Source organism: Tachyglossus aculeatus, chromosome 5 (genome assembly GCF_015852505.1).
Source record: "Tachyglossus aculeatus isolate mTacAcu1 chromosome 5, mTacAcu1.pri, whole genome shotgun sequence".
NCBI classification, from domain to species: domain Eukaryota; kingdom Metazoa; phylum Chordata; class Mammalia; order Monotremata; family Tachyglossidae; genus Tachyglossus; species Tachyglossus aculeatus.
The window spans coordinates 14738867-14766787 of NC_052070.1; the positions used below are offsets into that span (position 1 = coordinate 14738867).

The 27921-nt window shown below is 47.6% G+C and overlaps 1 protein-coding gene across 2 annotated transcripts; it reads right to left on the reverse strand.

The window, feature by feature from the left end:
- ZBTB14 (zinc finger and BTB domain containing 14) lies at nucleotides 1–27921 on the reverse strand. Of its 2 annotated transcripts, XM_038747471.1 has the most exons (4): nucleotides 27836–27921; nucleotides 3320–3402; nucleotides 1920–1988; nucleotides 1–1401 (listed from the first exon to the last, which is right to left on the reverse strand). In XM_038747471.1, the coding sequence occupies exons 3-4, from the start codon at nucleotides 1959–1961 to the stop codon at nucleotides 58–60; spliced, it is 1386 nt and encodes a 461-aa protein (XP_038603399.1). In that variant the 5' UTR covers nucleotides 1962–1988; nucleotides 3320–3402; nucleotides 27836–27921; the 3' UTR covers nucleotides 1–57. The 2 variants fall into 2 exon arrangements, with proteins under 2 accessions (XP_038603399.1, XP_038603400.1); XM_038747472.1 differs by lacking the exon at nucleotides 1920–1988.

Genomic DNA, 27921 nt, shown 5'->3' on the forward strand with positions numbered 1-27921 from the left:
CGCTCCCCCCAAACCCGGGCGACCGGGCCGGCTCCCGGGCCCGACCCGCGCCCCTCCCTAGCTGCAGGCGATGGTCTCCAGCTGCTGCTCGGCCTCGGCGGCCATGGCGGCCGCCTGCAACTGTTCCGTCTCGCTCTGGCCGGCGCCGGCGGGGCCCTGCTTCCTCTCGCCGTGCATGTTGTTCTCGTGGCGCTTGAGGTCCGAGGCCTTGGCGAAGGCCTTGGTGCAGGAGGCGCAGACGAAGGGCTTCTCGCCGCGGTGCCGCCTCTCGTGGTCCTTGAGGTGCGACTTGTGCTTGAAGGCCTTGTCGCACATGTGGCAGGCGAAGGGCCGCTCGTTGCTGTGGACCCGCTCGTGCTTCTTCAGGTCCGGGGCGCGGATGAAGGACTTGCCGCACACCTCGCAGCTGTACGGCTTGTAGCCCGTGTGGATCTTCAGGTGCTCCTTGAGGTGGGCCTGGGTGGTGAAGCCCTTGGCGCACATCTCGCAGACGAAGGGCCGGTCGGCCGTGTGCAGCTTCTCGTGCTTGCGCAGGCGGGCCTCGTCCGAGAAGGTCTTGCCGCAGGCCCGGCAGCCCACCTGCTCCCGGTGCCCGTACAGGAGGTACTCGAACTTCAGGTCGCCGGGCGCCGCCGGCCAGCCGGGCGGCTGCTCGTCCTTCACCTCGCCCACGCCGTCGCCGAAGGCCAGGGCCTGGGGCGTCTGCGAGCCCGGGTCCTTCGCGTCGGCCGCCTCCGCGGCCTCCACCTCCTGGCCGTAGCAGTTGACCTTGCGCACCTCCTCGCTGCCCAGCTCCTTCAGGATGGCCTCCTGCACCCGCAGGGTGGCCGTGGGCGACTTGCCGTCCTCCTGGCTGGGCGGGGTGCCCTCGGCCGTGTCGTCCGAGGGGCTGTCGTCCGGGTCGCCGATCTCCTCCACCTCGTCGTCCGGGGGGTCGGCGGGCTCCCCGACCGGCCGGTTCAGCTTCAGGCAGTACTTGCCCTTCGGCGCGGCGCCGTGCTCCTCGGGGCTCGACACGTCCCGCTTCTGCGAGCACAGCCGGTCCAGGAAGCGGATGCCCAGGATCTGGCCCGACGACATCATCAGGTTGACGTCCTCCTTCTTCACCGAGATCTTGGCCGTGTACATGTAGTTCAGCACCTCCTCGAAGATGTCCGAGCGCAGGAAGTCGATCTCGATGACCGACGAGCTGTCCACCTCCAGCTTCTTGAACAGCTTCTTGAAGTAGGTGCTGCAGGCCGCCAGCACGCAACGGTGAGCCCGGAACTTCACGTCTTCCACCACGATGGCGATGTCGCAGAACTCCCCCTCCAGCCGTTGTTCGTTCAGGGTCTTCAGGAACAGCGTCTTGTGATCGTCGTCGTTGTACTTGACGGTTTCAGACATGCTGATGAAAAACTCCTGAGGGGGAGAGAGGAGGGGATTTGGGGGCGGGGGGGGGGGGAGAAAGAAAAGAAAAAAAAAGGAAAGAAAGGAAGAGACCGGTCTCAGCTTCTCCCGGACGGCAGCCCGGAGCGCGTTTCCCGCCGGGGACGGGCCGCCGAGGGACGCGGAGCCGGGATCCGAGGGCGAGCCGGGTTCCCATTCTCCGGGTACCTTCGGACGGGGACCGGGAGTCGAGGGCACGGGGATCCCCCGGGTGCCAGCCGCTGCGCGGAGATCGGGGCCGGGGGGCGAGGAAAGGGAGGCCCTCCGGACCTCGGAGCAGCTGACCGGAACGAGGCCTTTAACCCGAAGCTCTGCGGTTCGGGAGGGCTGAGCCCCGGGCCCCGAGATCTAATCCCTCACTTGCCTACGACGGGCCTGCCGGCCGGGGGCCTCCTCAGCGAGCGGGAGGGAGCCGATCCCCAAACCCAGGTTCCCCCGGGGAGCCGAGGGAAAGCTGCCTGGGAGGCAAACGGGCCAAGTACGCCACTCACGTGAAGGCTGGCAGACCTGTAGGTGGTCCAGTCTGGGGCCATTTTGGAGGTTCTGGTTCAAGGCAGCTCCTACGGGCAGGAGAGGGAGTTGGAGGAGGGGAAGGATCTACTCCCGGGTTGGGGGGGAGGGAAGGGAAGGAGGGGCGGGGGGAGCCGAGGGAAGTCCAGAGGTCCCCAGGGGACGAGCAGATGGAAGGAGACGCGACCCCGGGCTAAGGGAGAGGAAGGACTCTCTGGGGCGGCCCCCGAGGGCGCCGGCCTTTAGCGGCGGGGGGTCGTTAGCCCGCCGAGCCCCCCGGGCGTCCTTGGAGCTGCTGCTCGGGGCGCCCCTGGCATCGGCTCTCCGGGCCCCAAGGGATTCCATCTCATAAAGGTTTGGGGAGCAGGTCGGAACGGGTGACTCGGCAGGGATCGAGCGCTACAGAGACGCGGAGCCACAGTGGTGGCAGAGGCAAGACGAGAAAACTCTTCCCCCCCGGACAGGGAGTCCAATCTTTCCAAATCCCGAAATTCTTTCCCACAGGTAAGGGGATGAAACGCTCCTCCTCCTCACGTACCCAGTGGGGCCCAGAGCCCCAAATGATCATTTTAAAATTCCGTAGAGGGGGCCTTCTCTTGGTAGATGGCGTTCTTCTGTCCCGTCTGTCCCAAAAGCCCTCCTTCCGCACATCCGCCAAGCTACCTCTCTTCCTCCTTCAAAGCCCTGAGAGCTCACCTCCTCCAGGAGGCCTTTCCAGACTGAGCCCCCTTTTTCATCTCCTCTTCCCCATCCCCACCTCTTTCCCCTCCCCAAAGCACTTGGATATATTTGTACAGATCTATTACTCTATCTTACTTGTACATGTTTACTATTCTATTTATTTTGTTAATGATGTGCATAGAGCTTTAATTCTATTTGTTCTGACGATTCTGACACCTGTCTGCATGTTTTGTTCTGTTGTCTGTCTCCCCCTTCTAGACTGTGAGCCCCTTGTTGGGTAGGGACCGTCTCTATACGTTGCTGACTTGTACTTCCCAAGCGCTTAGTACAGTGCTCTGCACACAGTAAGCGCTCAATAAATATGATTGAATGAATGAATGAATGAGCCCAGGACACCCCCTCCCCCGGGCCCCCGTGGAGGTGAGCTGCCAAGAGTGTTTGGCATCACCTGCTCCCAGCGGTTTTGGGAAGCACTCAATTCACAAAGCCTTTTTTGATCAGGGGCCACCTCCCTTCCGCTCCTCTGCAACACGACTACTCATTATCAGAGGAAGGGTGTGATCCAGAACGGGGGATCTGAACGTCTTACCGCAGGAATGGGACTCGACAGCTTCCCGCTCTACATTTACGACGGACACTTTTAGAGCAAACCCTGGGTCGCGGCTCAAGAACTTAAACGGAAACCCAACGTCATATTTACCATGAACGATTCAGGCGGTTATCTGACCGTTTAGAAACATCGAATTCTTCTGATCAGACTGACTGATCGGGAATACTGCGAACCTGCAGAACAGAAAGAAGAAAAGGGAAAAGAAAAGAGTATTACGTCTTGCACTGGGGGTGAACTCATTCTATACAGTTCACTGTACTTGAAAGCATTAGGTCTTTGACTGGACTTGAAACTAGAGAGGATTTGCTGAATGGGGAGTTTAAACCTTCCACGCAACCCGACGACGACACATACTTACCTGTCTAGACACTGCCTCATTTCAGCCCACTTTCTCAGGAAGGAGGAGAGGAGCCAGGGCGCCAAAGAGGCTTTCCTTTCTCGTGAAGCATAGGCCTTCTGAACCCCCAGGAAAGGGGTTGCAGTATTAGCGGCAGCTCAAACCTGGCCCCTCCGCTCCGGTCAAAATCCCACCCCAGATGGCAGATGGACCACACGGTCTTCTTCCCCCTCCAGCACACACAGATACACAAACACACACACACACACACGGGTTGGACCTGCCAACCCATTCCTCACCTAATCTTTTCTCTCACCCCCACCACGCACCTAGAAAAGCAGATCAAGGTTTTGAGCTGAATGGCTCAGATGAGTGGGTAATGAGGGTTTTAAGACTATTTTAAAATACGATTCCGTGGTCCCCAAACTTTTCCCGCTGAAGGCCACTTTACGTCTCCCGTCTACACTTCGAAGCGTCTATCCCCCTTTCAAGTTGAGAAGTGGTATAGGCTAATAGATGGAGCACGGAGCTGGGAGTTGGAGGGGCCTGGATTCCGATCCCGGTTCCGCCACTTGTCTGCTGGGTGACCTTGGGCAAGCTGGTTATTTTCTCTGTGCCTCAGTCACCTCATCTGTAAAATGGGGATTAACACCGTGAGTCCTATATGGGACAACCTGATGATCTCGCCTTTACCCCAATACTTAGAACAGTGCTTGACACATAGTAAGCATTTAACAAATCCCATAAAAGGGAAAACAAAATTTGTAAACCTCTCCTTCCCAAGAGCCCAGGGGCACTGCCTGTTTTCCCTTATATACGTGCTCCATCATCATCAATCGCATTTCCCTATCTCTCTCCTCTTGACCTCTCTCCCCCTCCTCCCACTTCCCCTGCAGCCTACCTCCCTGCATCCTCTTAGCGAGCAGTCCCAATTCCTGAGGACCCTCTGCACTTCCCAAGGACTTCCCAAGCGCTTAGTACAATGCTCTGCACACGGTAAGCGCTCAGTAAATACAACTGAATGAGTGAATGAATGAATGCAATAACCACAGAGAAGACTTAGGGTTTCCAGCCAGCCCTGGGTCAGGTTCAAAAACAGCATCCCGCTTGACTAACATCCTCATTCACCATTCACTCATTCATTCGATTGTACTGAAGCGCCTATTGTGTGAAAAGCACTCTACTAAGTGGTTACCACAGCCAACTCTTCTCCCTACCTTCCTCGGTCTAGTCATCCCTTTCTAGTTGCTGTTCCTCTGGGTTTGCTTTGTTTTGAATGGCATTTGTTAAGCGCTTACTACGGGCCAGGCACTGTACCAGGTTCTGGGGTAGATACAAGCTAATCAGGTAGGACACGGTCCCTATTCATTCATTCAATCGTATTTATTGAGCACTTACTGTGTGCAGAGCACTGTACTAAGGGCTCAGTTTTCATCCCCACTTTACAGCTGAGGCCACTGAGGCACAGAGAAGCAAACTCGCAACAGACAAGTGGCAGAGGTCATCACTCTGCCCAGACTGAGCCCTCTTTCTCCCCCAGAATGAGCCCCCTTTTTCCTCTCCTCCTCCCCATCCAACGCCCCCCCATCCTACCGCACTTAAATATTATTTGTACATATTACTCTATTTTACTTGTACACATTTACTACTCTATTTTATTAATGATGTGCGTGGCTCAGTGGAAAGAGCCCGGGCTTTGGAGTCAGAGGTCGTGGGTTCGAATCCCGGCCCCACCACAAGCCTGCTGTGTGACCTTGGGCAAGTCACTTAACTTCTCTGAGCCTCAGTTACCTCATCCGTAAAAATGGGGATGAAGACTGTGAGCCCCACGTGGGACAACCTGATCACATTGTATCCCCCCCCAGCGCTTAGAACAGTGCTTTGCACATAGTAAGCGCTTAACAAATGCCACCATTATTATATAGCTGTAATTCTATTTATTCTGATGGTTTTGACACCTGCCTACATGTTTTGTTTTGTTGTCTGTCTCCCCCTTCTAGACTGTGAGCCCGTTGTTGGGTAGGGACTGTCTCTATATGCTGCCGACTTGTTCTTCCCAAGCTCTTAGTACAGTGCTCTGCACACAGTAAGCACTCAATAAATGCAAATGAATGAATGAAGAATGAACTCTAATTAATCCCTGGGCTTACTATGTGCTGGGGCGGACACCTGGCTATCAAATTGGACACAGTTCCTGTCCCGCATGGGGCACCCACTCTATTTCACTCCCCCTTGACCAATAAAGAAACTGAGGCCCAGATGGAGCAAGGGACTTGCCCAAGATGTCCCAGCAGAGCGGTACCTGAGCTGGGGCTAGATCCCGTTCTCCCAACTCCACATTCTTTCCACAAGGACCAGGCTGCTTCTCCGTTTGCTGGCACCCGCTCTCCCTCCCATCACGGGGCTCACGGGCAACTCCGGCGCCTCGGATTTCGAGGGGGGACGAAATGCTTTAAGCAAATGGCAGGCCCCCCCTCAATCAATCAATTGTATTTATTGAGCGCTTACCGTGTGCAGAGCACTGTACTAAGCGCTTGGGAAGTACAAACTGGCAACATATAGAGACGATCCCTACCCAGCCCCAAACACCGACTCTATGGGGGTGATCCACTCAGCTCTCTCACACAACCTGCTGTTGGGGCAGAGGTGTCCCTTCCCCCCAGCACACACACACAACTCAGTCCGCTCCCCCTGTATACACACACCACCAAGTGAATTTTACAAATGGGAAGGCAGGGGATACGATAGAGACAAGGATATGTCCGACAAGACACAGTAAACTGCCGTGCCACCAAGATTGAGTTGGGGAAAAAAGGAGAGTGTTCATTTGTTCTTGTTCGCGTTCTCTCTCTCCCTCCCCTCCAAATCCTCCCGTAACAAGAACTGTGCCATTTGTGAAGTATTTACTATGGACCAAGCACTACGTTAAGTGCTGGGGTAGGTGTAGGACAAATTAGTGCTTTGCACATAGTAAGTGCTTAATAAAGGCCATTATTATTATTAATAACCAAAACTCGGCTGGGTTACTGATGTTACACTTTCCGCCCTGTACAAAATGCTGAAAAGAGACAGTGTTTTAAAAGAGTCGTGTTGGGCTTTTTTTTTTATGGACCAAGCACTACGTTAAGTGCTGGGGTAGGTGTAGGACAAATTAGTGCTTTGCACATAGTAAGTGCTTAATAAAGGCCATTATTACTATTAATAACCAAAACTCGGCTGGGTTACTGATGTTACACTTTCCGCCCTGTACAAAATGCTGAAAAGAGACAGTGTTTTAAAAGAGTCGTGTTGGGCTTTTTTTTTTATGGCCCAAGCACTACGTTAAGTGCTGGGGTAGGTGTAGGACCAATTAGTGCTTTGCACATAGTAAGTGCTTAATAAAGGCCATTATTAATCACCAAAACTCAGCTGGGTTACTGATGTTACACTTTCCACCCTGTACAAAATGCTGAAAAGAGACAGTGCTTTAAAAGAGTCGTGTTGGGCTTTTTTTTTTATGGACCAAGCACTACGTTAAGTGCTGGGGTAGGTGTAGGACCAATTAGTGCTTTGCACATAGTAAGTGCTTAATAAAGGCCATTATTATTATTAATAACCAAAACTCGGCTGGGTTACTGATGTTACACTTTCCGCCCTGTACAAAATGCTGAAAAGAGACAGTGTTTTAAGAGTCGTGTTGGGCTTATTTTTTCCTTCCACATTCAGAGGTGGCAGCCTGCAGCGGGTTGTGGAGTTGTTGCAATTCCAGGAGCGAGTTAGGAGGACAAGCTAGAAGTAAGTAAAAGGTCCTGCTGCGCTGGGGCGGGGGGGAATTTGAGGGCGCAGGGCTGGGAGCCCTTGGAGACGGCCAGTACATAAGGAGCTAGCTGCGCCTGGGAAGGTGGCCATGCAGGGGGAAGCGCAGCTGCAGTCCCAGCCAGGGATGCAGACACACCCCTCCAGACTGTAAGCTCCTTGTGGGCAGGGAATGTGTCCGTTCATTGTTCTACCGTCCTCTCCCAAGCGCTTGATCCAGTGTACTGCATACAGGAAGAGCTCAAGATGATGATGATGATGGCATTTATTAAGCGCTTACTATGTGCAAGGCACTGTTCTAAGCACTGGGGAGGTTACAAGGTGATCAAGCTGGCCCACGGGGGGCTCGCGGTCTTAATCCCCATTTTGCAGATGAGGGAACTGAGGCACAGAGAAGCAAAGTGACTTGCCCAAAGTCACACAGCTGTCGACAATACCCCCCGGACCACGTCATCCCCCGGGGCTGGAATGCCCCCAATCCCTCTGCCCATCCGCCAAGCTAGCTCTCTTCCTCCCTTCAAGGCCCTGCTGAGAGCTCACCTCCTCCAGGAGGCCTTCCCAGACTGAGCCCCTTCCCTCCTCTCCCCCTCGTCCCCCTCTCCATCCCCCCATCTTACCTCCTTCCCTTCCCCACAGCACCTGTATATATGTATATATGGTTGTAAATATTTATTACTCTATTTATTTATTTATTTATTTATTTTACTTGTACATTTCTATCCTATTTATTTTATTTTGTTGGTATGTTTGGTTCTGTTCTCTGTCTCCCCCTTTTAGACTGTGAGCCCACTGTTGGGTAGGGACTGTCTCTATGTGTTGCCAATTTGTACTTCCCAAGCGCTTAGTACAGTGCTCTGCACATAGTAAGCGCTCAATAAATACGATTGATTGATTGATTGATGGCCACAAGCCCAGGGAGCTGCGGGACGGGGCCGCATATTCTCACTTGGCTCCTTCCAGTTCCCCTCCAAGCTGCACCTCTCTCTTGCCTCTCCCACCCGCCTTCATCCCCTCTCCCAAGCCGTTCCCTGATCCAGAACTCCCTTCCAGTTCTCCAGCCCCCCCTCCGCCTCCGGCAGGCCTTCCCTGATTCCTTCCCACCATCCCAAGTCATACACGCCACCGGCACTTAGGCACCGATTTACGCTAACCCTGAGCGCTTTTCTATGTGTTACTGTGCATATATTAATAATTCCACTTATATTGACGTTATTGATGCCTGTTTGTTTGTTTTGATGCCTGTCTCCCCGCTTCTAGACTGTGAGCCCGCTGAATTGTACTTTCCAAGTGCTTAATCATCATCATCATCATCAATCGTATTTACTGAGCGCTTACTGTGTGCAGGGCACTGTACTAAGCGCTTGGGAAGTACAAATTGGCAACATATAGAGACAGTCCCTACCCAACAGTGGGCTCACAGTCTAAAAGGGGGAGATAGAGAACAAAACCACACATACTAACAAAATAAAATAAATAGAATAGATATGTACAACTAAAATAAATAAATAAATAGAGTAATAAATATGTACAAACATATATACAGGTGCTGTGGGGAAGGGAAGGAGGTAAGATGGGGGGGGATGGAGAGGAGGACGAGTGCTTAATACAGTGTTGTGCACACAGTAAGCACTCAAGTAAGTACTTTTCTGCCGTCTCCCCCGATGGAAAGCAAGCCTCCAAGGGACAGGAAACGTACAACCTCTGTTTAGTAAGTCCCAAGTACTTAAAATGGTGAATTGCACCCAGGATGTTCTCTTGGGCAAGAGGGAGTCTTTCCAAGTCCCCCATATGCCCTCCTCCTGCCAAATCTTAGGGACTCTTCTCGGCTTTAAATATCCTCAACCTCTCAGCGGTCTTGGACACTATGGACCTCGTTGGGGTCAGGGACCGTGTATTGCAACTCTGTTGCATTGTAATCAATCAATAAATAGTGTTTACCGAGTGCTTACTACGTGCAGAGAACTGTAGTAATAATAATAATAATGGTACTTGTTAAGTGCTCAACTATGTGCCAGACACTGTACTAAGCGCTGGGGTGGATACAAGCAGATTGGGTTGGACACAGTCCCTGTCCCACATGGGGGTCACGGTTTCAATCCCCATTTTATAGATAAGAGGACTGAGGCCCAGAGAGCAAAGTGACTTGCCCAAAGATACACAGCACACAAGGGGCAGAGCTGGGATTAGAATAAATTCCATCATCATCATCAGAACTCATGACCTTCTAACTCCTAGGCCCATGCTCTATCCACTACACCACGCTGCTTCTCTAAAAAAAGATGGTATTTGTTAAGCGCTTACTATGTACCAAGCACTGTCCTAAGTGCTGGGATAGATACAATCAATCAATCAATCATATTTATTGAGCGCTTACTATGTGCAGAGCACTGTACTAAGCGCTTGGGAAGTACAAATTGGCAACATATAGAGACAGTCCCTACCCAACAGTGGGCTCACAGTCTAAAAGGGGGAGACAGAGAACAAAACCAAACATACTAACAAAATAAAATAAATACAATAGATATGTACAAGCAAAATAAAGAAATAAATAAATAGAGTAATAAATATGTACAAACATATATACATATATACAGGTGCTGTGGGGAAGGGAAGGAGGTAAGATGGGGGGGATGGAGAGGGGGACGAAGATACAAGGTTATCAGGTTGTACCATGTGGGGCTCACAGTCTTAATCCCCATTTTACAGATGCGGTAACTGAGGCGCAGAGAAGTTAAGTGATTTGCCCAAAGTCACACAGCTGACAAGTGACGCTGTCGGGATTAGAACTCACGACCTCTGACTCCCAAGCCCGGGCTCTTGCCGCTAAGTCACGCTGCTTCTCGTGCTTCAGCTGCTTCACGCTGTTACTGTAATCATAATAATAATAATGATGATGGCATTTATTAAGCGCTTACTATGTGCAAAGCACTGTTCTAAGCGCTGGGCTAAGCACTTGGGATAGTACAATCCACAGAATTAGCACATTCCCTGCCCAGAAGGAGCTTAATAATAATGATGGTATTTGTTAAGCGCTTACTATGTGCAAAGCACTGTTCTAAGCGCTGGGGAGGTTACGAGGTGATCAGGTTGTCCCACGGGGGGCTCACAGTTTTAATCCCCATTTTACAGATGAGGGAACCGAGGCCCAGAGAAGTGAAGTGACTTGCCCAAAGTCACACAGCTGACAACTGGCGGAGCCAGGATTTGAACCCATGACCTCTGACTCCAAAGCCCAGGCTCTTTCCATTGAGCCACGCTGCTTCTCTTACAGTTTAGCTTACAGTCTAGAGGGGAAGGCAGACAGTGATATGAAAGAATAAGTAATTTATAATTACATAGTTTAAAGATATGTACATAAGTGCTAAGGGGTTGCGGGTAATATCAAATGTCCAAAGGTCGTAGATCCAAGTGCACCGACAATGCAGAAAGGAAAATGAGCCAGGGAAAACGGAAGCAGCGTGGCTTTAGTGGGCTTGGGAGTGAGAGGTTGTGGGTTCTAATCCTGCCACCGCCACTTGTCAGCTGCGTGACTCTGGGCAAGTCACTTAACTTCTCTGTGCCTCATTTCCCTCATCTGTAAAATGGGGAGTAAGACTGTGAGCCCCACATGGGGACAATCCGATAACCTTGTATCTATCTCAGCATTTAGGACAGTGCTCGGCACATAGTAAGTGCTTAAGAAAACCAGTCACTATTATTATTATTATTATTATTAAAAGAGGGCTTCTTCGGGGAGGAGATGTGGACTTAATAATGCTCTGGAGGTGGAGACAGTGGTGGGTCTGGCATATACAAAGAGGGAAAGTGTTCCAGGTAAGGAGGATGTGGAAAAGGGGTCAGCCGCGAGATGGACGAAATCGGGGCACAGTGAGTAAGCTGGCACGGGTTTCACTCTCCCAACTGCTTGGTGATAGTAATAATAATAATAATAAGTGCTCTACACATAGTAAGCTCTCAACAAATGCCATTAATGATGATGAGTCCTCTAGACTGTAAGCTCGTTGTGGGCAGGGAATATGTCTGTCGCAAGATGGACGAAATCGGGGCACAGTGAGTAAGCTGGCACGGGGTTTCACTCTCCCAACTGCTTGGTGGTAGTAATAATAACAATAATAATAAGTGCTCTACACGTAGTAAGCTCTCAACAAATGCCATTAATGATGATGAGTCCTCTAGACTGTAAGCTCGTTGTGGGCAGGGAATATGTCTGTCGCAAGATGGATGAAATCGGGGCACAGTGAGTAAGCTGGCATGGGTTTCACTCTCCCAACTGCTTGGTGGTAGTAATAATAATAATAATAATAATAAGTGCTCTACACGTAGTAAGCTCTCAACAAATGCCATTAAAGATGATGAGTCCTCTAGACTGTAAGCTCGTTGTGGGCAGGGAATATGTCTGTTTACTGTTGTATTGCACTCTCCCAAATGCTTAGTACAGTGCTCTGCATCCAGTAAGAGCTCAATAAATACAATTGATTGAATGAGTGATGAGGATGATGGATCACTCCCTTTCCCTGGAAACACTTTCTTCCAATGGTTTTCCCGACACCATCCCATCCAGGTTCTCCTCTTACTTCTCTGGCTGGTCCTCCTCAGACTCCTTCTCCTCATCATCATCATCAATGGTATTTATTGAGCGCTTACTATGTGCAGAGCACTGTACTAAGCGCTTGGGAAGTACAAATTGGCAACATATAGAGACAGTCCCTACCCAACAGTGGGCTCACAGTCTAAAAGGGGGAGACAGAGAACAAAACCAAACATACTAACAAAATAAAATAAATAGGACAGATATGTACAAGTAAAATAAATAGAGTAATAAATATGTACAACCATATATACATATATACAGGTCCTCCACTAGCTCTGCTTCTGCCTTCCATTCCCTAATTCGGGGTGTTCCTCCAGGTTCAACTCAGAGAAGCAGCATAGCCTAGGGGAAAGCGCTTGACAAAGACTAGAAAAAAGCCCACTCGGGATGTCCCGACAGCGGCTCATGCTGATCTTCTCTTCCCTCCCAAATCCTCTCCTCCACCCAACTTTTCCTTCAGTCGACAATACCATCCTTCCATCCCTCAAGCTCATGAATGTGGCATTATCCTTGACTCCCCGCCTCCTCCAATAATAATCAGAGTACTCATTAAGGGCTTACTATGTGCCAGGCACTGTACAAAGCACTGGAGTCGATACCCGCTAATCAGGTTGGACACAGTCCCTGTCCCACATGCAGCTCACAGTCTAAGTAGGAGGGAGGAGGATTTAATCCGCATTTTACAGATGAGGTACCTAAGGCCCAGGGAAGTTAAGTGACTTGCCCAAGGTCACACAGCATTCATTCATTCAATCGTATTAGGCACAAGGCAGAGCCAGGGTTAGAACCCCAGTCCCCTGACGATCATCATCATCATCCTCATCAATCGTATTTATTGAGCGCTTACTATGTGCAGAGCACTGTACTAAGCGCTTGGGAAGTACAAATTGGCAACATATAGAGACAGTCCCTACCCAACAGTGGGCTCACAGTCTAAAAGGGGGAGACAGAGAACAAAACCAAACATACTAACAAAATAAAATAAATAGGATAGATATGTACAAGTAAAATAAATAAATAAATAGAGTAATAAATATGTACAACCATATATACATATATACAGGTCCTCCACTAGCTCTGCTTCTGCCTTCCATTCCCTAATTCGGGGTGTTCCTCCAGGTTCAACTCAGAGAAGCAGCATAGCCTAGGGGAAAGCGCTTGACAAAGACTAGAAAAAAGCCCACTCAGGATGTCCTAACAGCAGCTCATGCTGATCTTCTCTTCCCTCCCAAATCCTCTCCTCCACCCAACTTTTCCTTCAGTCGACAATACCATCCTTCCAACCCTCAAGCTCATGAATGTGGCATTATCCTTGACTCCCCGCCTCCTCCAATAATAGAGTACTCATTAAGGGCTTACTATGTGCCAGGCACTGTACAAAGCACTGGAGTCGATACCCGTTAATCAGGTTGGACACAGTCCCTGTCCCAAATGCAGCTCACAGTCTAAGTAGGAGGGAGGAGGATTTAATCCGCATTTTACAGATGAGGTACCTAAGGCCCAGGGAAGTTAAGTGACTTGCCCAAGGTCACACAGCATTCATTCATTCAATCGTATTAGGCACAAGGCAGAGCCAGGGTTAGAACCCCAGTCCCCTGATGATGATCATCATCATCATCACCAATCGTATTTATTGAGCGCTTACTATGTGCAGAGCACTGTACTAAGCGCTTGGGAAGTACAAATTGGCAACATATAGAGACAGTCCCTACCCAACAGTGGGCTCACAGTCTAAAATCCTTCACGATCCTTCCATGAGGCCATGCTGCTTCTGTTCCCAAATCCCGTCAGTCAGTTCTTCCTTCACAAAACTTGCAGAAACAGACCATTCCTCTCCATTCAATCAATCAATCAATTGTATTTATCGAGCGCTTACTGCGTGCAGAGCACTTTATTAAGCGCTTAAATTAAAATCCAGCTGCACTGGCCGGGAACCGAACCCGAGTCTCCAGCGTGGGAGGCGAGAACGCTACCACTGAACCACCAACGCCCCCTGTAATGTTGGTATTTGTTAAGCGCTTACTATGCGCAAAGCACTGTTCTAAGCGCCGGGGCGAACACAGGGAGAGGAGGTTGTCCCATGTGGGGCTCACAGTCTTAATCCCCGTTTTACAGATGAGGGAACCGAGGCACAGGGAAGTGACTTGCCCAAGGTCACACGGCATACGTGGGGGAGGCGGGATTCGAACCCATGACCTCTGACTCCCAAGCCCGCGCTCTTTCCACTGAGCTACATTGCTTCTCATTCAAGCCGCCTCCACGCTGGTCTACGCGCTTATCCTATTCCGGCTTGACGATGGCAACAGCTTCCTTGCCGACCTCCCTGCCTCCAATCCACCTTCCAATCTGCTGTCCAGAGACCATTTTCCTAAAATGCCATTCTGCCCAAGTCTCCGCCTGTCAAGACCTTCCAATGGCTGCCCATTCCTCTCTGGATATTTATTACTCTATTTATTTATTTATTTATTTATTTATTTTACTTGTACATTTCTATCCTACTTATTTTATTTTGTTGGTATGTTTGGTTCTGTTCTCTGTCTCCCCCTTTTAGACTGTGAGCCCACTGTTGGGTAGGGACTGTCTCTATGTGATGCCAATTTGTACTTCCCAAGCGCTTAGTACAGTGCTCTGCACATAGTAAGCGCTCAATAAATACGATTGATTGATTGATTGATTGATTGGATCAGGCAGAAATCCTTGACGGTCGACAACTCCGTCCCGCCTCCGGGGTTTCGCTCCTCCGGCGCCAATCTACTCGTCGTGCCTTGTTCCCTTTTCTCTGTGTGTTCACGCCTGGAAGTCCCTCCCCCTCAATAACAATAATAATAATAATGATGGCATTTATTAAGCGCTTACTATGTGCAAAGCACCGTTCTAAGCGCTGGGGAGGTTGCAAGGTGATCGGGTTGTCCCCCGGGGGGCTCACGGTCTTAATCCCCGTTTTACGGATGAGGTAACTGAGGCACAGAGAAGTTAAGTGACTTACCCAAAGTCACACAGCTGACAACTGGTGGAGCTGGGATTTGAACCCGTGACCTCTGGCTCCAAAACCCGTGCTCTTTCCACTGGGCCACGCTGCTTGTTACCTTCCACCCAGTAGACCATTGCTCGCCCCACGTCCCCACCGCCCTTCTGAAATCACAGTCCTTCCAGCAGGCCTTGCCTGATTCATCTCTCCGCTCCCCACCGACTGTCACTTCTGCACTTCCGCGTGACTTCAGCATCTGGGTACTTATTCTTTCCCCTCTCCGCCCACCCCACACGTATCTTCAAACTCGGCTTGCTTTCCCTATCTGTAATTTAGTTTACCGCCTGTCTCCCCCGCCAGACTATAATCAATCACTGGCATTTACTGAGCACTTGCTGTGTGCAAAAAAACTGCTCCTAAACACTTGGGAGAGAATAAGATGCATCAGAGTTGGTAGACAGTCCCTGCCCACAGTGAGCTTGCAATCTAGAGGACGCTCCTCGGGGACCCTCTACCATGTCTAACGTACGCTTCCAAATGCCCAGTTCAGTGCTGAGTGCGCAGTAATGAATGAATACTATCGATCGATTGATTAATCAGCTGTTGCCTCAAGCAGGAGCACCGGGATGGCACATAGTAAGCGCTTAACGGATACCACAATTAGCATTACATAATAATAAAAATAATAATAATGGCATTTATTAAGCGCTTACTATGCGCAGGGCACTGTTCTAAGCGCTGGGGAATTTACAAGGTGACCAGGTTGTCCCACGTGGGGCTCACAGTCTTCATCCCCATTTTACAGGTGACGGAACTGAGGCCCAGAGAAGCTAAGTGACTTGCCCAAAGTCACGCAGTTGACAGGTGGTGGAGCCGGGATTTGAACCCATGACCTCTGACTTCAAAGCCCGTGCTTTTTCCACTGAGCCACGCTGCTTCTCAATCTCATGTCACTCTTCCAATGATGCAACTAAGATTTGTTTTGCTAATAAGGTCAGATACCACGTTGCTGACTCAAAACAAATACTAGAATAAGTACGGCCAAGGCCCGCTTTTGAGGATGTTGAATCTTTGATATAATTCATATTTATTTATTTATTTATTTATTTTATTTTGTTAGTATGTTTGGTTTTGTTCTCTGTCTTCCCCTTTTAGACTGTGAGCCCACGGTTGGGTAGGGACTGTCTCTATATGTTGCCAATTTGTACTTCCCAAGCGCTTAGTACAGTGCTCTGCACATAGTAAGCGCTCAATAAATACGATTGATGATGATGATGATTTTCCCTTGGATAATTTGCTGGTTTACACCTAAAGTGCACTATCTTGCTCCCCCTTTTTTTTTTAAAAAAAAAAAAAGGATATTTGTTAGGCGCTTACTATTCATTCATTCATTCAATAGTATTTATGGAGCATTTATCATGTGCAGAACACTGTACATAGCCCTTGGAAAGTACAATTCGGCAACAGAGAAAATCCCTGCCCACAACGAGTTCATAGTCTAGAACGGGGGAGACAGACATCAAAACAAGTAAACAGGCATCACTATAAATTAATAGAATTAGAGATATACAATTAGAATTAGAGAGCTTACTATGTAAGCTAGTTGTGGACAGGAAATCAATCAATCAATCAATCGTATTTATTGAGCGCTGTGTGCAGAGCACTGCACTAAGCGCTTAGCACCATACAATAACCGTCAGGCTCATGGCTTAAGTCCCCATTTTCCAGCTGAGCATGCTAAGGCCCAGAGAAGTGAAGTGACTTGGCCAAGGTCACCCAGCAGAAGACCACTGGTGGAGGCGGGAATTCGAACCCATGACTTTCTGACTCCCGGGCCTGAGTTCTAGCCGCTAGGCCCCGCTGCTTCCAAATGAGTTTGTCTGGAAACACAGCGGGCCCAACTGGTGGGGGTGGCAACCTCTGGACGCCTCCCAAATAAATAATAATAATATGTGGCCAACTTGTACTTCTCAAGCGCTTAGTACAGTGCTCTGCACAAAGTAAGCGCTCAATAAATACGATTGAAGGAATGAATGAATGTTAAGCACTTACTGTGTGCCAGGCACTGTATTAAGCCCTGGGGTGGATATGCACAAATCAGACTGGGCATGGTCCTTGCCCCATGTAGGGGTCACAGTCTCAATCCCCATTTTACAGGTGAAGGAACTGAGCCCGGGAGAAGTGAAGTGACTTGCCCAAGGTGCCACAGGAGATAAGTGCGTGGCTCAGTGGAAAGAGCACAGGCTTTGGAGTCAGAGGACATGGGTTCAAATCCAGGCTCCGCCAATTGTCAGCTGTGGGACTCTGGGTAAGTCACAACTTCTCTGTGCCTCAGTTACCTCATCTGGAAAATGGGGATTAAGATTGTGAGCCCCATGTGGGACAACCTGATCACCTTGTATCCCCCCAGCCCTTAGAACAGTGCTTTGCACATAGTAAGCGCTTAACAAATGCTATCATTATTATTATTTTTAAGCGGCAGAGCCGTCTAGAACCCACGCCCTTTTGACTCCTAGGCTCAAGCTCTACCCACTGTGCCATGCTGCTTCAATAAATAAAAATGATGGTATTTATGAAGCGCTTCCTAGGTGCCAAGCACTGCTCAACATACTGGGGCACATACAAACTCATCATCAATCGTATTTATTGAGTGCTTACTGGGTGCAGAGCACTGTACTAAGCGCTTACAAACTCATCACATTGTCCTCATAGTCTCATTTTCCAGATGAGGGAACTGAGGCCCAGAGAAGTGAAGTGACATGCCCGAGGTCACACAGCAGACAAGTGGCGGAGCCAGGGCAAGAGAAGCAGCATGGCTCAATGCAAAGAGCCCGGCCTTGGGAGTCAGAGGTCATGGGTTCAAATCCCGGCTCTGCCAATTGTCAGCTGTGTGACTTTGGGCAAGTCACTTCACTTCTCTGGGGCCTCAGTTCCCTCATCCGTAGAATGGGGATGAAGACTGTGAGCCCCACGTGATCACCCTGTATCCTCCCCAGCGCTTAGGACAGAGCTTTGCACATAGTAAGTGCTTAACAAATGCCACCATTATTATTATTATTATTATTATTATTGTTATTATTATTATTACTAGAAACCAGGGCCTTCCCAGTCTGAGCCCCCTCCTTCCTCTCCCCCTCCTCCCCCTCGCCTTACCTCCTATCCCTTCCCCACAGCACCTGCATATATGTATATATGTTTGTACGTATTTATTACTCTATTTTATTTGTACGTATTTATTCTATTTATTTTATTTTGATAATATGTTTCGTTTTGTTATCTGTCTCCCCCTTGTAGACTGTGAGCCCGCTGTCGGGTGGGGACCGTCTCTATATGTTGCCAACTTGTACTTCCCAGGCGCTTAGTACAGTGCTCTGCACACAGTAAGCACTCAATAAATACAATTGAATAAATGAATTACTCCCAGGCCCGGGCTCTATCAACTAAGCCACGCTGCTTCTCTTGGCACCGGGCCCCACGGGGCGGCGGGGCAGGCAGGGCAGGTCCGGACCCGCCCTCCTTCCCTCCTGGGAAGCAGCGTGGTCCAGTGGGTAGAGCCAGGGCCTCAGAGTCCGAGGCCCTGGGTTCTAATCCCGCCCCCACCCCTTGTCTGCCGCGGGACCTGGGACAAGTCCCTTCCCTTCTCTGGGCCTCAGTCCCCTCCTCTGCAAAATGGGGATGAAGACTGGGATGCCCATGGGGGACAACCTGATCACCTTGTATCCCCCCTCAGCGCTTAGAAAAGTGCTTGGCACATAGTAAGAGCTTAGCAAATAGCATCATCCGGTGTCCCTCGCTGCCGCTGGCCGGCTCCGGCGTGGTGGATTACCTGCAGCCTGGGCCTGGGACTACTACAGTGCTCCGCACACAGTAAGCGCTCAATAAATATGATTGAATTCATTCATTCAATAGTATTTATTGAGCGCTTACTATGTGCGCAGCACTGTACTAAGCGCTTGGAAAGTACAATTCGGCAACATGTAGAGACGGTCCCTACCCAACAACGGGCTCGCCGTCTAGAAGGGGGAAACAGAGAACCAAACAAAACATGTGAACAGGTGTCAATACCATCAAAATAGTAATAACAATAATAATGGCATTTATTAAGCAATTACTATGTGCCTACCACTGTTCTAAGCCCTGGGGAGCTTACAAGGTGATCAGGTTGTCCCACGGGGACTCATATTTTTCATCCCTATTGTACAGATGAGGGAACTGAGGCACAGAGAAGTTCATTCATTCATTCATTCAATCGGATTTACTGAGCGCTTACTGTGCGCAGAGCACTGTTCTAAGCGCTTGGGAAGTACAAGTCAGCAATGTATAGAGATAGTCCCTACCCGACAACGGGCTCACAGTCTAGAAGGGGGAGACGGACAACAGAACAAAACATGTAGACAGGTGTCAAAATCATCAGAACAAATAGAATTAAAGCTCTATGCACATCATTAACAAAATAAATAGAATAGTAAATATGTACAAGTAAAATGAATAGAGTAAAATTGGTTTTGTTCTCTGTCTCCCCCTTCTAGACTGTGAGCCCACTGTTGGGTAGGGACTGTCTCTATATGTTGCCAACTTGTACTTCCCAAGTGCTTAGTACAGTGCTCTGCACATAGTAAGCGCTCAATAAATACGATTGATTGATTAATAAATCTGTACAAATATATACAAGTGCTGTGGGGAGGAGAAGGAGGTAGGGCGGGGGGCATGGGAAAGAGGAGAAGGAAAAGGGGGCTCAGAATGGGAAGGCCTCCTGGAGGAGGTGAGCTCTCAGCGCTTAGAACAGTGCTTTGCACATAGTAAGCGCTTAATAAATGCCATTATTATTACTATTATTACTATTTGAAGGGAGGAAGAGAGCTAGCTTTGAGGATGTGTGGCGGGAGGGATTTCCGGGACAGGGGAAGGATGTGGGATGGGGGTCAACGGCGGGACAGGAGAGAACAAGGAACAGTGAGGAAGTGACTTGCCCAAGGTCACACAGCTGACAATTGGCAGAGCCGGGATAAGTAGATTTATATATATCGGTAATAAAATGAACAGAATAATAAATATGTACAAATACACGCAAGTGCTGCGGGGAGGGGAAGGGGGTAGGGCAGAGGGAGGAGTGGGGGCGATGGGGAGGAGGAGCAGAGAAAAAGGGGGGGCTCAGTCTGAGCTCAGGCAGTCCTGGGTTCTAATCGTGTCCGCTGTGGGACCTCGGGCAAGTCCCTTCTCTGGGCCTCAGTTCCCTCATCTGTAAAATGGGGATGAAGACCGTGATCCCATCCACATGTTTTGTTGCCTGTCTCCCCCTTCTAGACTGTGAGCCCGTTGTGGGCGGGGACGGTCTCTCTTTATTGCCAAACTGTGCTTTCCAAGCACGTAGCCCAGTGCTCTGCACGCAGTAAGCGCTCAATAAATATGACTGAGTGAATGAATAAATGAATATTTGTTTTGCTGTCTGATTCCCCCTTCTAGACTGTGAGCCCGGTGTTCGGTAGGGACCGTCTCTATGTGTCGCCGACTTGTACTTCCCAAGCGCTTAGTCCAGTGCTCTGCACACAGTCAGCGCTCAATAAATACGATTAAATGGATGAAGGACCCCCACGTGGGCCAACCCGACGACCTCGCGCCTCCCCCAGCGCTTAGAACAGTGCACGTCGCACGGTAAGCGCTTTAACAAAGACCACCATTATTATTTTCCGGGCCTCGGCTCCCTCATCCGGAGAATGGGGTGGTTGAGGCTGAAGGGGGGCCGGGACGGGCTCGGCTCCACCCCGGCGCTTAGTACACTATATGCGCTAATAAGCGACTAATAAGCACTTAACAAATACCACAGCTACTTTAGAACAGTGCTTTGCACATAGTAAGCGCTTAACAAATACTATTATTATTATTACTACTATTGTTATTATTATTATTATTATTATTCGAGGCTCAGTGGAAAGCGCAGGCTTAGGGCTCATTCATTCATTCAATCGTATTTATTGAGCGCTTACTGTGTGCAGCGCACTGGACAGAACAAATAGAATTAACGCTATATGCACATCATTAACAAAATGAATAGAATAGTAAATATGTACAAGTAAAACAGAGTAATAATTTGTTCTGACGATTTTGACACCTGTCCACGTGTTTTGTTTTGTTGCGTCTCCCCCTTCTAGATTGTGAGCCCGTTGTTGGGTAGGGGCCGTCTCTATCTGTTGCCGACTTGTGCTTCCCAAGCGCTTAGTACAGTGCTCTGCACACAGTAAGCGCTCAATAAATACGACTGAATGAATGAATGAATAATAGAGCTGTACAAATATATATTCAAGTGCTGTGGGGAGGGGAAGGAGGTAGGGCGGGGGGAATGGGGAGGAGGAGAGGAAAAATGGGGCTCAGTCTGGGAAGGCCTCCTGGGGGAGGTGAGCTCTCAGTAGGAGGTCAGAGGTCACGGGTTCTAATCCCGACCCCGCCACTTTCATTCAATCGTATTTATTAAGCGCTTACAGTGTGCAGAGTACTGTACTAAGCTCATGGGAAGTACAAGTTGGCAACATATAGAGACGGTCCCTACCCAACAATGGGTTCACAGTCTAGAACGGGGAGACAGACAACAAAATATATTAACAAAATAAAATAAATAGAACAGTAAATACGTACAAGTAAAAGAGGGTAATAAATCTGTACAAACATATATACAGGTGCTGTGGGGAGGGGAAGGAGGTAGGGTGAGGGGGATGGGGAGGGGGAGAGGAAGGAAGGGGCACTTAGCCGCTGTGTGACTTTGGGAAAGCCGACTCACTTCTCTGTGCCTCAGTTCCCTCATCTGTAAAATGGGGATTAAGACTGTGAGCCCCCCGTTGGACCACCTGACCACCTTGTATCCCCCAGTGCTTAGAACGGTGCTTGGCACATAGTAAGCGCTTAATAAATGCCAACATTATTATTATTATTATTATCTGGAATATGGGGATGAAGCCTGTGAGCCCCCCACCATGGGACAACCTGGTCGACCACCTTGTATCTCCCCCAGTGCTTAGAAAGGTGATTGGCACACAGTAAGCGCTTTAATAAATGCCATCATCATCATCATCATTATTATTATTATCATTATTATTACTATTATCTGGAAAATGGGGATGAAGCCTGTGAGCCCCACCATGGGACAATCTGATTACCCTGTATCTCCCCCAGTGCTTAGAACGGTGCTTGGCACATAGTAAGTGCTTAATAAATGCCATCATCATTATTATTATGAGCCCACTGTTGGGTAGGGACCATCTCTATATGTTGTCAACTTGTCCTTCCCAAGCGCTTAGTACAGTGCTCTGCACACTATAAGCGCTCAATAAATATGAATGAATGAATGAATGAATGAATGAATGAAAACGGGGATGAAGCCTGTGAGCCCCACCATGGGACAACCTGATCACCTTGTATCTCCCCCAGCGGTGCTTGGCACATAGTAAGCGCTTAACAAATGCCATAATTATTATTATTAAATACCATCATTATAATTACTACCTGGAAAAATAATAAATGCCATTATTATTATTACTATTATTATTATTATCTGGAATATGGGGATGAAGCCTGTGAGCCCCGCCATGGGACAACCTGATTACCTTGTATCTCCCCCAGTGCTTAAAACGGTGGTTGGCACATAGTAAGTGCTTAATAAATGTCATTATGATTATTATTAGTAGTAGTACTATTATTATTATTAATAAATGCCATCATTATTATCTGGAAATAATAAATGCCATCATTATTATTATCTGGAAAATGGGGATGAAGCCTGTGAACCCCGCCATGGGACAACCTGATCACCTTGTATCTCCCCCAGCGCTTAGAATGGTGCTTGGCACATAGTAAGTGCTTCATAAATGCCATCATCGTTATTATTATTATTAACAAATACCATCATTATTATTATTATCTGAAAATAATAAATGCCATCATTATTATTATCTGGAAAATGGGGATGAAGCCTGTGAGCCCCGTCATGGGACAACCTGATTATCTTGTATCTCCCCCAGCGCTTAGAATGGTGCTTGGTACATAGTAAGCGCCTAATAAATGCCATCATCATTGTTATTATTATATGGAAATAATAAATGCTGTCATTATTATTATCTGGAAAATGGGATGAAGCCTGTGAGCCCCGTCATGGGACAACCTGATTACCTTGTAACTCCCCCAGCGTTTAGAACGGTGTTGGCACATAGTAAGCGCATAATAAATGCCATGATCATTATTATTATCTGGAAATAATAAATGCCATCATTATTATTATCTGGAAAATGAGATGAAGCCTGTGGGCCCCATCATGGGACAACCTGATTACCTTGTATCTCCCCCAGGGCTTAGAACAGTGCTTGGCACATAGTAAGCGCTTAATAAATGCCATTATTATTAATAATAACAATAAACACCACCATTATAATTATTGTCTGGAAACATAATAAATGCCATCGTTATTATTACTATTATCTGGAAAATGGGGGTGAAGCCTGTGAGCCCCGTCATGGGACAACCTGTATCTCCCCAAGCGCTTAGAACGGTACTGGGGACATAGTAAGCGCTTAATAAATGCCATTATTATTAATAATAATAATCATAAATACCATCATTATAGTTGTTGTCTGGAAAAAATAATAAATGCCATCGTTATTATTACTATTATCTGGAAAATGGGGGTGAAGCCTGTAAGCCCTGTCATGGGACAACTTGTATCTCCCCCAGCGCTCAGAACGGTGCTTGGGACATAGTAAGCGCTTAATAAATGCCATAATTATTAATAATAGCAATTAATACCCTCATTATAATTATTGTCTGGGAAAATAATAAATGCCATCGTTATTACTACTATTATCTGGAAAATGGGGGTGAAACCTGTGAGCCCCGTTATCCGACAACTTGTATCTACCCCAGCGCTTAGAACGGTGCTGGGGGCATAGTAAGCGCTTAATAAATGCGATTATTATTAATAATAATCATAAATACCATCATTATAGTTGTTGTCTGGAAAAAATTATAAATGCCATCGTTATTATTACTATTATCTGGAAAATGGGGGTGAAGCCTGTGAGCTCCATCATGGGACAACTTGCATCTCCCCCAGTGGTTAGAAAGGCGCCTGGGACACAGTAAGCGCTTAATAAATGCCATTATTGTTACTAATAATCATAAATACCATCATTATAATTATTGGCTGGAAAACTAATAAATGCCATCGTTATTATTATCATCATCTGGAAAATGGGGGTGAAGCCTGTGAGCCCCGTCATGGGACAACCTGATTATCCTGCATCTCCCCCAGCGCTCAGAACGGTGCTGGGGACATAGTAAGCGCTTAATAAATGCCATTATCATTACCAATAATAACAATAAATACCATCATTATAATTATTGTCTGGAAAAATAATAAATGCCATCGTTATTACTACTATTATCTGGAAAATGAGGGTGAAGCCTGTGAGCCCCGTCATGGGACAACTTGTATCTCCCCCAGCGCTTAGAACGGTGCTGGGGACATCGTAAGCGCTTAATGAATGCCATTATTATTATTAATAACAACAAATATCACCATTATAATTATTGCCTGGAAAAATAATAAATGCCATCGTTATTATTATCATCATCTGGAAAATGGGGGTGAAGCCTGTGAGCCCCGTCATGGGACAACCTGATTATCCTGCATCTCCCCCAGCGCTTAGAACGGTGCTGGGGACATAGTAAGCGCTCAATAAATGCCATTATTATTACTAATAACAATAAATACCATCATTATAATTATTGTCTGGAAAAATAATAAATGCCATCGTTATTATTATTATCATCTGGAAAATGGGGGTGAAGCCTGTGAGCCCCGTCATGGGACAACCTGATCATCCTGCATCTCCCCCAGCGCTCAGAACGGTGCTGGGGCCATAGTAAGCACTTAATGAATGCCATTATTATTATTAATAACAATAAATACCATCATTATAATTATTGTCTGGAAAAACAATAAATGCCATCATTATTATTACTATTATCTGGAAAATGGGGGTGAAGCCTGTGAGCCCCGTCATGGGACAACTTGTATCTCCCCCAGCGCTTAGAACTGTGCTGAGGACATCGCAAGCGCTTAATAAATGCCATCAATAATAATAATAATAAATACCATCGTTATAATTATTGTCTAGAAAAATAATAAATGCCATCGTTATTATTACTATTATCCGGAAAATGGGGGTGAAGCCTGTGAGCCCCGTCATGGGACAACCTGATTATCCTGCATCTCCCCCAGCGCTCAGAACGGTGCTGGGGACATAGTAAGCGCTTAATAAATGCCAATATTATTAATAATAATACATACCATTATTATAATTATTGTCTGGAAAAATAATAAATGCCATCGTTATTACTACTATCATCTGGAAAATGGGGGTGAAGCCTGTGAGCCCCGTCATGGGACAACCTGATTATCCTGCATCTCCCCCAGCGCTCAGAACGGTGCTGGGGACATAGTAAGCGCTTAATAAATACCATTATCATTACCAATAATAACAATAAATACCATCATTATAATTATTGTCTGGAAAAATAATAAATGCCATCGTTATTACTACTATTATCTGGAAAATGAGGGTGAAGCCTGTGAGCCCCGTCATGGGACAACTTGTATCTCCCCCAGCGCTTAGAACGGTCCTGGGGACATCGTAAGCGCTTAATGAATGCCATTATTATTATTAATAACAACAAATATCATCATTATAATTATTGCCTGGAAAAATAATAAATGCCATCGTTATTATTATTATCATCTGGAAAATGGGGGTGAAGCCTGTGAGCCCCGTCATGGGACAACCTGATTATCCTGCATCTCCCCCAGCGCTCAGAACGGTGCTGGGGCCACAGTAAGCGCTTAATAAATGCCATTATCATTATTAATAACAACAAATACCATCATTATAATTATTGTCTGGAAAAACAATAAATGCCATCGTTATTATTATTATCTGGAAAATGGGGGTGAAGCCTGTGAGCCCCGTCATGGGACAACCTGATTATCTTGCATCTCCCCCAGCGCTCAGAATGGTGCTTGGGACATAGTAAGCGCTTAATAAATGCCATTATTATTAGTAACAACAACAAATACCATCATTATAATTATTGCCTGGAAAAACAATGAATGCCATCGTTATTATTACTATTATCTGGAAAATGGGGGTGAAGCCTGTGGGCCCCGTCATGGGACAACTTGTATCTCCCCCAGCGCTTAGAACGGTGCTGGGGACATAGTAAGCGCTTAATAAATGCCATTATCATTATTAATAATCATAAATACCATCACTATAATTATTGGCTGGAAAAATAATAAATGCCACCGTTATTATTACTATTATCTGGAAAATGGGGGTGAAGCCTGTGAGCCCTGTCATGGGACAACCTGATCATCCTGCATCTCCCCCAGCGCTCAGAACGGTGCTGGGGCCATAGTAAGCGCTTAATAAATGCCGTCATTAGTAATAATAATAATACCATCATTATAATTATTGTCTGGAAAAATAATAAATGCCATCATTATTACTACTATTATCTGGAAAACGAGGGTGAAGCCTGTGAGCCCCGTCATGGGACAACTTGTATCTCCCCCAGCGCTTAGAACGGTGCTGAGGACATCGCAAGCGCTTAATAAATGCCATCAATAATGATAATAATAAATACCATCGTTATAATTATTGTCTAGAAAAATAATAAATGCCATCATTATTATTACTATTATCTGGAAAATGGGGGTGAAGCCTGTGAGCCCCGTCATGGGACAACTTGTATCTCCCCCAGCGCTTAGAACGGTGCTGGGGACATAGTAAGCGCTTAATAAATGCCATTATTATTATTATAACTAATAATAATATAATAATAATAATATTGATAATATTAACAATATTAATTGATATATTATTATAACTAATAATAATAATGATAAATACCATCATTACCATTATTGTCTAGGAAAGTAATAAATGCCATCGCTATTATTACTATTATCTGGAAAATGGGGGTGAAGCCTGTGAGCCCCGTCATGGGACAACCTGATTATCTTGCATCTCCCCCCGTACTAAGAACGGTGCTTGGCACATAGTAAGCGCTTAATAAATGCCATTATTATTAATAATAACAATACATACCATTATTATAATTATTGTCTGGAAAAATAATAAATGCCATCGTTATTACTACTATTACCTGGAAAATGGGGGTGAAGCCTGTGAGCCCCGTCATGGGACAACCTGATCATCCTGCATCTCCCCCAGCGCTCAGAACGGTGCTGGGGCCATAGTAAGCGCTTAATGAATGCCATTATTATTAATAATAATCATAAATACCATCATTATAATTATTGTCTGGAAAAATAATAAATGCCATCGTTATTATTATTATCATCATCTGGAAAATGGGGGTGAAGCCTGTGAGCCCCGTCATGGGACAACCTGTATCACCCCCAGCGCTCAGAACGGTGCTGGGGACATCGCAAGCGCTTAATAAATGTCATTATCAATCATAATAAATGCCATCATCATAATTACTGTCTGGAAAAACAACAAATGCCATCGTTATTATTACTATTATCTGGAAAATGGGGGTGAAGCCTGTGAGCCCCGTCATGGGGACAACCTGCGTCTCCCCCAGCGCTCAGAACGGTGCTGGGGCCGTAGTAAGCGCTTAATGACTACCCAAATTATCATCATTATTCTCCTGAGGAGAAGGAGGAGGGGCGGCCGTCAGGCCGGGCGAGGGCGCGCGAAAACGCGCGCGCACGCGCGCGGGCGGGAGAGCGGTGGCGCGCCCCCGCCGGGCCGCCACACAAAGGGACGAGGACGACGACGCAGAGGGCGCGCGCACGCGCGCCCCCGACCCCCCCCCCCCCTCACCCCATCCGACCCCGGCTCTTACCTGCAGGCCGGCCGCGCCTCCTTTTGGCGGGATGAGAGTGGGGGGGGGGGGGGCACCGTGCGGGTCCCCGGCGGCGTCGGCGGCGC